Genomic DNA, 9,844 nt, shown 5'->3' with positions numbered 1-9,844 from the left:
TCTCCTCCCCCTGTGACCCGCCTGCAGGTGACTGCCCCAAAATTAGGGCCTGGAAGCAAACCAGCTTCGGGAGCTGACAGCACACCCTCGGCAAGTTGTTACTGGTGAGATGTAGAATGCAAATGGGCAACAGCAAAACACCCGCGTGTGGCTATGGTACCTGACCGTCCCAGCAGCACCGTGTGCCCCCCGTTGCTGCAGGGGCCTCTCCGGGGGGGGCGCCACGCGTGACCGTGGCGTGGGATCCTCACGGGTGACGCCCGGAGGTGCCGGACGGGCTGGGGGTGATGTGTTTGGGTTACCCGGGTGCCAGAGTCCCGCCCCGGAGCCGTGGCCGCTGCTGCCCCGGATCCACATCCGTGACCAGGCAACAGTGGCCGTGTCCCTGGCAGCGGGTGGCAGGTGAGGGGCTCGGGGGGCCGTGATGCCCGGAGACCCCACCAGTGTGAGCTGGGCGATGTGGCTGGTGGGGGCCGGGGGCTGGGAGGCAGCCGGCTGCGTGCCGTGCCTCCCGGAGTGCAGACGCCTTCCCGGGTCCCCAGGGTGAGGCGAGCGAGACAGCCGCAGGGGGTGCGGGGGTGATGCTCGGTCCCTAAAGGGCTTTTTCTGCCGCTGAAGCCCCTCAGGGGGCAGGGGTCTGGCGTGCTGACGGTCATCCAGGACCGCGGTGTTGGCCCTCAGCACCAGCTGGAGGGCGGTGGCGACATGAGCCATTTTCTCAAGTGGCTGGCTGGCCTAATTCTGCCTGATATCCATTTACAGACAAATTTCATTATGCTTGAAGCTAAATAGATTCCTCGTCTGGCATCCTTTTTTTTTTTTTTCTTTTTTTCTTTACTTAAGGCCCACTGCAGAGAGGCAGTGTGCGATACGCTGCCCTAATGGATCTTTAGCATCAGCCTAATGCCAGGGAGCAGTGCTGGTGGCATCAGCAGCCTTCACCAGCACTAGGACCCCTGGCCAACATCTCCTCCCTCTGCCCACAGCACAGAGGCAGGGACGCCTGCAGGACAGCCAGCATTTTCAGAGTGCTGCAGCAATGATGTGAGAGCTTCCTCACTTTTTGTGTGGCCTGAGCTTCGGGGTGAATGCCACTGCAGCTGCAGGCATAGCCGTACTCAGGATGAATTTCCCCCACATCCACAAACTCTCCAGTAAACACGGTCTGTACTGTCACCACACATCATCGACCGCCACACTGCCGGTAGGAGTCACCAGCCAGAGGTCACTGCTTCCCACACGACTCCTGATCAGGCTCTCTAGGCTTTGGGGTGAATCTAAAGAGCAGAGAAATTTAGGTTTGAGCAGATGTCCCATCTCCAGATCAGAGGAGGTGTAAGTGAAATGTTGGTTTGCCGTTTAAATACATGCTCAGCATCCCAGCTATGAGGATGGGCTCGATGAGCCTCCTGCAGCCCAGGCGAGGGGACGCAGCCATGGTCAGAAAAGCCATCAGAAGCCCCAGTTAGCTGTGAGTGGCCTGGGGGAACAAGTGACACAGATGCTTTTCGAATGGGATGAAGGGCTGAGCAAGGAGAAAGCATTTCTCCCAGTCACCTCTCCTCTGCCAGTGTTGGCTGTGCTGTGCCTTTCTGCTGAAGCCGGCCAAGCACCATGAGCTGGGTTTTCAGCTGGGTTGAGGAGGTCAGAGGAAGGACTCCCAGCTCTCTCATTTGCACGTGGTCCATTCCTTCTCCTCCCACACCCACCCTTCTTCAGACCAGGCTCCCTTTTTCTACAGCTTTTGCTTTTGCCATCTTTGTAGCAGTGCCTGCCAGGAAATTCAGCTCCCCTTGGCACCTGTGTCCTCCTGCTTTGCATCAGAGGATGCCCTGCTGCTGCTCTCTCCCTCACCCCGTCTCCTGACTCTCGTCCCGAAATGGTTCCTCTCTTCCTGGACCTGCTACAAGTGTATTTGAAGAAGCCTTTGCTGACACATTTGCTGCAGTACAATGTGGATCATTTTGTTTCTGATCTCTAGCTCTCGGCATTTCGCAGATCTCTCTTCCCCTTTTGCAGGTTCCTTTGCAGGCCCTTCCTCACGTCTCTTTTGGAAGGAGAAGGAGCAGAGGCAGGCAAGCTCACAAAGCCTTACAGAGCTTTCAGAGAAAGAGGGACTCATGCTAACTGTGGCACTGCTCCTGAGGTTGGGGTGGGAAGCAGCAAATGGGAAAACTTGGTCTAGGAAAGCTCTGCAGAGCTAATAGGGATGGGCATCCTGCCTTCTGGTCCAGGCTGGTTCTCTTAGCTCATATCTGCTTAGTGTGGGTCTGGACAGGTCTGACCCATCTCGTCAGTTAATGGATGTTTGGAAAGAGTTCAGCTGGAGAATAATTGAGCAAAGCAGAAAAAAATGAATGCACTTATAGTAAGCATCTGCCTGTGAAGAGCCATGAGGGCAGGCACACTGGATCAAACCGGGGGGTGATCTGGCCCAGTGTCCCTCTCTGACAGCAGCAGGTTCCCCCAGAGGAGTGGAAAACAGACGCAAGTACATGTGTTTGTTTCCACCTGCACTTTCCCACCTCCAACCATTTTCAGACTCTGACAGGTGTTGTTTCTGGGCATTGAATCATTTCCAAAGGGTTTTTCTTCCCTGAACTTGTCCTGGAGCCTCCACAGGCTGTTAGCATCCGCAGCATCCTGCAGCAAGGAATTCCCCAGCTTAACCGTAGCCGGCGTGAAGAACCACCTTTTTCCTTTGTTTTAAATCCAGCTCCTGCCAGCTTCGTCTATTTATTTTATTGGAAAAGACAGTGAGCTATCAATTCCTGTCCATCCTCTTCAACAGCACACTGAATTAACACCACCCTATTATCTGTTTATTACATGTAGTGTTTAGAGACCTCTTTGTGCAAGGCAGTGTATGAAGATAAGGGTAAATAAGAGTTGCTTTGCTGCAGTGCCTCCAGTGCCAGCAGAGGAAGCGGAAGAAGGGCAGGGGGAAACTGCATGACAGAAGAGCTGTGTGAGCGGGGCACCCTTACAGCCGGTCTCTTTCCAAGGTTGCCTTTTTCTCTTTCAGGCAGCCCAGGTGGAAAACGTGGTGGCCTTCTCCTGACCTCGAGCAATTTCCCTCGTGCTTCCCGTGAAGGAGACGTGGCTGGTGAGCGGGATGCAGCAGGCGGTGGCTGCTGGCAGGAGCAGGCCCGTTCCCTCGCTGCGGCGCTCCCAGAGCAGGCTCACCGCCGACTCCTTCTGCGTACACCGCATCATCAAGGACCCCGAGTGGTCCCTCACCGCCGTCCCTCGGCTCACCGAGCTCTGCCTCCAGCACATCATCCACAATTTCACCCGTAAGCGGGAGGGAGAGCTTCTCCCCCAGGGTGTGTGGGAGCAGAGGGCCAGCAAGGCACAGAGGCAGCCGAAAGGCGCAGTGTGGTACCCAGCCCAAAGGAGCAGTGGGGGAAATATCTCCCCAGGCAGCTAGTTAGACAAAATGTTTAGTTGCTAAGTATGTACTTGCCTGCTCCTGGGATGGCTTTCGCCTTCCAGGCTGCCATCCAGGACACGGCTGTCCTATCCATGTCCCATATTTTCTTCTTCCTTCCATGCTCTGCTGGCCTCGCTCCCCTCAGCTGCGAGCAGGGCTACGAGGTCTCTGGTCCCTTCTTGTGGGTCACACACGGGCCTGTTTCCCAGCACAGGGATGGAGTCCCTGTCATGCTGAGTGCTCTGCAAGGGATGCAGAAACGGGCCCTGCTCCCAGGAGCCTCCGAACACACGTGGTGCTCACGGCTTCAGGCTTCCTCCACAGCTTTTGGTGGCAATGTGACAGGCTACACCCTCAGGCAGGGAATGTGCTTTTGAAGCAGGTGGACGGGTGAAGCATAGTAAAATATAAAAAGCACATCTCATCTGGGAACGGGCTGGGAGGGGGAGAGAAAGGGCCTAGCCGTCACTCAGCGGAGCAGCAGCAAAGCCCAAAGGTAGGCCCAAGGATGTGTCCACACGTGGGCTGTAAAACAGTGTGGTGCCTGGGGGGGCCGAGCTCAGAGACCTCATGGTCCTATCAGCCTGATCAGTCAGTCCGATGCCAAACGCGATCCAGAGAGAAGCTATCCTGCTTCTGCCGGTACCTGTCCCACAGCTGATTGTGCTGTGGGACTTTGCAGAGAAAGTCCTGCAGTGCCAGCTGTGGGACATGGAGAAGAGACTCTAGGAGGAGCCTGTGGTAGGACTCTGGGTGTCCTTAGGGAGGGAATGCCACAGAGAGAGAGAAAATATAAGACTAACCCCATTTTGTGCCTCAAAATCTGATTCCCCATGTGCAGATAGGCACACGGGTAAGACAGACACCTGACTTCAAATAAAAAGGCATGAGGACTTGCATGAAAAGCACGCAGGTAACTCAGTTCTCAAATATCCTTTAATATGTTTAGGAACCAAAGGGAGAAAATTCAGCAACTGGCAAGCCGAGTTCTTCCGTCACTGTAAGCCTGGCGCAGCTCTGTTGGCAGCAGAAGTCCTGCTCTGAATATCAACCGCATTAAAACCAAATTTAAACCAGGAGCCAAGTTTCTGGTGCAGTTCCCAAATATTATGAGGGTAAACCCAATTACGCTGATGCTTTGTTATAAAAGTTAGAAATCCTACACAAAAATGAGTCATTTTCTGCTTGCTTAGCTCCCTGCACCAGCTGATAGCAAGTGAGAGGGGAGCCAGCATCAGCAACTGGGGGTCTGGGCAGAACCACAGGGCCAGCCCGACTTCCTACAGCACAGACCAACCTCTCCCCCTCTCCTTTCCCTCCAGAGAACCCTATTTTAGACCGTCTCCTGCCTGAGCACCAAAGGAAGGTGCTGGACAGGCTCCCCACTGGCCTTCCGCTCGCGGTCACTGCCAACCTAGTAAGTGATGAGGACTACTGGAAGCGGTGCTGCACTGAGCGCTGGCAAGTGTGTGACATCTCCAGCTATGGGGGCAGCTGGAAACGGATGTTCTTTGAACGTCACCTGGAGAACATCCTGAAAAGTTTTGTCCCCAACAACACGGACCCCAACCAGGTTCTGGAGCTCATCCCGCTCTGCAAAGACTATGTGCGGAAACTGGAGGTTGATCAGTTCCTGCCGCCGCTGAAGGTGGATCCAAAGGAGGAGGCAGATGACATCTCTGATTCAGGGAGTGATCTGGGGTTTGGCGAGGTCCCCATGCATCACTACGACCTGGGAGCCCTCGTTACTGCTCTCCCTTACCTTGAAGAGCTTCATCTTACTTATGGTGTGAAGGACTGCGGCATGAACTTCGAGTGGAACCTCTTTAAGTTCACCTACCAGGACTGCTGCAACCTGGCTGGTGCCGTGAAGAAGTGTCACAAATTGAAGGTAATATATCCCAAAATAAATCTTTCTTCCTCAGCTCGATCTTCAGATTCCCTTTGGAGGGGGAGGAGGGGGAGAAACCCTAGGCTCAGTTTTCCTTGCTGGCAGCATCCTTCCCTTTGCAAGTTCCTGTCTGGCCAAGTGAAGAGAGGTTAACTCACTGGCCTACTGCTGAGCATCTCTTTCTGTTTATGCTCTTGGTAGAAGACATTGCCAGAGGGTGAAAACCGTATTTGCTCCCTCAAAACTTGTTCCCTGTAGCCCAAGAGAAAGCAACACTCCTGCTTTAATTCTGTATGTGGTTCTGGGAGAGAAGAGAGGAGAAAGCCAGAGGATTTTTCATAGGGACAGGTTTTGGCTCGGTAAATAAATCTTGACATACCCCAAAGACCTCCAGGAAGAGCATGGGGAAATATTCGCATAGAGTGAGGGGGCTTTTTCTTTCCGGGTGCTAACAAAACCCTCAGTTCTTTGACAATTGCAGTGCAGATATTTAGCCTCTCCTAAACGCCAACAGGCATCACTCACCAGAGCGACCTGGCCGAACACTCTCTCCAAATTGACATGCTTTAGGAAATCTTTTTCTGCGTGGCTTCCAGAAGGGAAATCACCTCTCACATGGCTATTGAGGTGCCCTGGCCACACAGAGCCTTGCCCTTAAGGACGAGCACTGTGGGTTACCACCAGTGCATGTGCTTGTCTGGACAATCCGATTGTGATTGGGGGTGAATTTAGCTATTAGTCCCTGCAGAAATTTGGACAGCTTTCTCTCATTTAATTTTGCCCTATGTGTTAGAGACCCCACAGAGTCAGACGAGAGGAATGGGAGTTTCCAAGAGATGAACCCTGGGACAGGCAGGGGACCTCAGTGTCGTGTCCTGCCCTCTCCACAATACAAACACCTACTTTAGCCCACTGGCTAAAGGCATCTAAAGCAAAGGGAGATGAATCTCATCTCTGGTGAGCCACAGGCTAGAGACCTTGTGCAAAGCTCTGTCCAAAGCACCTGTTTCAGTGTCCCTGTCCTTTACCCCACAGGTTTTCAAGCTGACACGCAGCAACGTGGATGACGACAAGACCAGGCTGCTGGTCCGCAGCTTGCTGGATCACCCCTCCTTGGTGGAGCTAAACTTGTCCCACAACCTCATCGGGGACACGGGGACACAAGCTGTCGGCAAGCTGATCAACCGCAGCAAATTAGAAACCCTGGATCTGTGTAACAACAAGATCCGTCACGCGGGGGCTCAGGCCCTCGCCCAGGCCCTGGCTCAGAACTGCACCCTGACCTCCCTGAATCTGCGCCTCAACTACCTGGAGGACGAGGGTGGGGAGGCGATGGGCCGTGCCCTGCTGGCCAACACCACCCTGAAGTCCATTCACCTGGGCAGTAACATGCTGTCGGAGCCAAGCGCTGCGCTGTTCTCCCAGGTCCTTGCTCAGAACGCCACCCTGACGTGCATCAACTTGTCGTGCAACCACATAGGGCCGGTAAGAGAAACCCCCGCTCCCTGCAGCTGGACAGCCGGCATGGTTGTGAGGTTTGATGCTGGGACACGGTCCCAACCTGCCCTTGGTGTCTCTGCTTGAGCAGGGGGTTGGAGCAGGTGACCTCCAGAGGCCCCTTCCCACCTCAGGCATCCTGTGATCGCGTGGTTCAGTTGTAAAGGAGACGCTGAGCCTGGTCCGCCTCAAAGCCACAGGGCAGAGGCATCCCCCACATTTCAACCTTGCTGGGATAACAATCAGCTGCAAGAGTGAAGAGACTACAGCAGACAGCGAAAAGGGAAAAGCTTCTGTGAGGACACACACACTTTTATCTCACTCATGTCTAGCTCTTCTCACGGGGCTCTCAGGCAGATGCTGGCTTCCAGGCTTCTGGGCAGAGAGGGATTTTCCCCACAGGAGACTGAAATCCAGGGAGTATGCCTGGGGAAATCACAGCCACTTTACCCACGTGGGAGTAGATAAAAATGATAGGTGGCATAAGACGAGGGCCTTATTCATATCCTCTGTACTTCGGATCTGCTGTGCCATCTGTCATACAGCGGCACACAGGCAGTTTTTGCCCTCCCCAGAATCTCTCCTGTCCGTCATGAGGAGATTGTTAGAAAATTGGTTCTGTTGTTGAGCTCCTTTAATTCACCCCGCAGCTCTGGTGTGGTGTGGTAGGTCAAAAGTGTCACGTCTGGACGCTTCTTTGTGGCTCCTGAGCCACAGGCTCACATTTTCTAGGCAGAGAAGCATCCACAAATCTTAGTGCATCCCTAAGAGCTGCAGTGTGCAACATGCCCACAAAGCAGACCACTTCTCTTCTGCTGATTAAAAAAGAGCTTTAGAAATCTGAAACTAGACAGCTAAATGCAATCATGCTGGCTTTTAAACTTTCTGTGCTGCCTCAATTTTTCTCACTGTCACAATAAAGAGACAGCAAGACCAGCTGTCCCTGCTGGCAGGAATATTGGCATCAATATGTTTGACAACGGTTTTAAAAGGATTTGATGGCAGAAAACCTTTTGTGAGTCCTCATTTTTATGGTTCTGGACATGGATAACCATCTGAGTGTAACGATACAAGGGGACAAGTGTTGGAAAGGATAGCAGGATTTTTGCTTAGTAAATAATAACCTTTGTGCTTAGCATTTTCCATCTGATGAGCTCTCCTGGTACCCGTTTGTGAAGCTCTGTAGCACCCCAGGAAGTGGGCTGCTGTTTTCGTCTTTGTTTTGCATATGGGAAAATGGAGGTGTTTGCTAGGGATGCATCAAATCCTCTGTACCCCTTTAAAAAGAGGTTCCTCTCCTTTCTCACATTTTGTCCTTTTTTGCAAGAGGTCTAACAGGCAGGGTGCTGGGGAGAGGGGGCTGCCTGGATGGAGGCGATGGGGGTCGGGACGTGCGTTGGGTACGTGAAAGAGAAGAGCTGTGGGAAAAAATGCCAAATTGTTGCATCCCTAAAGACCATATTTCAGGCAAGGGAAGGAAATGTACCAAGGCAAGCTGCCTCCCTAGAGTTCTCTACGTTGCATTGTCTGACCCCATACAGGCTGGACTTGAGCTGCATGAGATGTTCCCCCCACAACATCCATCCGTGCCATGGAAATGGCACCGAGCAGGATGAGGAACAGTGCACCTAGTCGCACTGCCACGTGTCCCCACCCAGCAGGGAGCTGGGGACGGGGGGACAGGGTAGAGCAGAGACTCCTCGCAGGTTATCCTCTCCGTCCGTGCCATTACCCAGCCTGAGCTTGAGGACTCCTGACACGATACCCAGAGGGAGTCATTAGCATGTGTCGTATCGCCGAGCGCTGCATAAGGTTACGCTCCTTCCCTGTCCTTCTCTTGGGAGCAACGTTTCAGGCTTGGGTGAAGCCTCACTCACTCTTGGGCTCCTTTCTTCAACCCGCTGCAGGACGGTGGCAAGCAGCTGCTGGAAGGGCTGGCGGGCAACAAGACGCTGACCGAGTTCGACCTCCGCCTGGCAGAGGTGGGCCAGGAGAGCGAGTTCCTCATCGGGCAGATGCTGTGGGCCAACCGGCACGCCGCCCGGCTGGGACCTCAGCCGCAGCCGCCAGCCGGGCCCCTCTGACCAGGAAGCTGCAGAAAGCTCCCCAGGTACCAGTTTTGCTCCCCGCATGGGATCTGGGCCGACAAACCTCCCCTTGCACAAGTGGGGGCAGGAGGGCTTCCAGCAGAGCACCTGGGGTCGGCAATGCAGCCCCTGCACCCCCAGGGGATGGCTCTGGGGCTGCTTCCCCAGCTGCCCACACATCCCTGCTGCCCCCCAGGGATCAAAGCACCAGTGTGTCTCCGTGCAGAGGCATTCTGCTCCCCCCGAACAGGCAGCATTGCCTGGAGCTGAGAGAAAAGGTCGCATGGTGGACACCACGGTACAGCCGCTGCCCGGGGCTGCCTTTAGCTGGCTGCAGGGTCTTCTGCTGTGACAGGAAAGGGGGGCAGCCTCTGACAGTACCTGACAGTAGCAAAGACACTCACCTGCTCAGCCTCCTGTGGTTCTAAATATCTTGCTTTGTCCAAAGCCTCGTCCTAGGATGCCGTTTGTCATCCTTAATTTGCTGCAGAACGGCATCCACTCGCAGCGCTTTAGTGCTAGGATCAGCAGTGCTTTAGCGCTCCTTGGGAGGTCAGCCTGTCCTTCAGAGGCTTGGTTTTATTTGCATTTTTGAGTAAAACACTCCCCTTATGGCTGCCTTTCCCCCCTTTCAGCCCCTGCCCTCGGAGCAGCACGGGGGCTCCGGCTCTCTCCCAGCTCTGACCACGACCCGTGCCCACAGACCCACCGCTGACAGCCGCCTCCGTGAATCATCTGAAACTTTTATTACACCGATTTGGTTTACAATCTTTGTACTTTGATATTTCCAACAAAAAAGGCAACATTGTGATATACTGTTTGTACATATAGAGAGAGACGGAGAGAGCTAGATCATATCGACATAGCTGAAAAGTAAAAACTGTTCCCAGTGCTCACAAGAGAATTTGTTCGCCACCCACCCGCTTGTGCCTTGCT

The 9,844-nt window shown here is 54.0% G+C and overlaps 1 protein-coding gene across 2 annotated transcripts; it reads left to right on the top strand.

Annotated features, from left to right (window-relative positions):
* Positions 1-368: 368 nt before the first annotated feature.
* Positions 369-9,807, top strand: TCTE1 (t-complex-associated-testis-expressed 1). Of its 2 annotated transcripts, none has more exons than XM_040552808.1 (6): positions 369-402; positions 3,026-3,296; positions 4,756-5,324; positions 6,360-6,809; positions 8,729-8,931; positions 9,544-9,807. In XM_040552808.1, exons 2-5 carry the CDS (start codon positions 3,116-3,118, stop codon positions 8,903-8,905), a joined length of 1,377 nt encoding a protein of 458 aa, XP_040408742.1. In that variant the 5' UTR covers positions 369-402; positions 3,026-3,115; the 3' UTR covers positions 8,906-8,931; positions 9,544-9,807. The 2 variants fall into 2 exon arrangements, with proteins under 2 accessions (XP_040408742.1, XP_040408741.1); XM_040552807.1 differs by lacking the exon at positions 369-402 and adding an exon at positions 532-543.
* The last annotated feature ends 37 nt before the right edge of the window (positions 9,808-9,844 follow it).

This window comes from Cygnus olor, chromosome 3 (genome assembly GCF_009769625.2).
Source record: "Cygnus olor isolate bCygOlo1 chromosome 3, bCygOlo1.pri.v2, whole genome shotgun sequence".
In the NCBI taxonomy this organism is placed as follows: domain Eukaryota; kingdom Metazoa; phylum Chordata; class Aves; order Anseriformes; family Anatidae; genus Cygnus; species Cygnus olor.
Note: the sequence above shows the minus strand (reverse complement) of the source record. Positions and strands in the feature narration are given on the sequence as shown.

Excerpts from the sequence above, each read along its gene's own strand:
- TCTE1 (XM_040552808.1), top strand. The coding sequence starts at position 3,116 with ATGCAGCAGGCGGTGGCTGCTGGCAGGAGCAGGCCCGTTCCCTCGCTG. Across the intron at positions 3,297-4,755 it reads CATCATCCACAATTTCACCC|AGAACCCTATTTTAGACCGT; the intron begins GTAAGCGGGAGG and ends CTTTCCCTCCAG. Across the intron at positions 5,325-6,359 it reads AGAAGTGTCACAAATTGAAG|GTTTTCAAGCTGACACGCAG; the intron begins GTAATATATCCC and ends TTTACCCCACAG.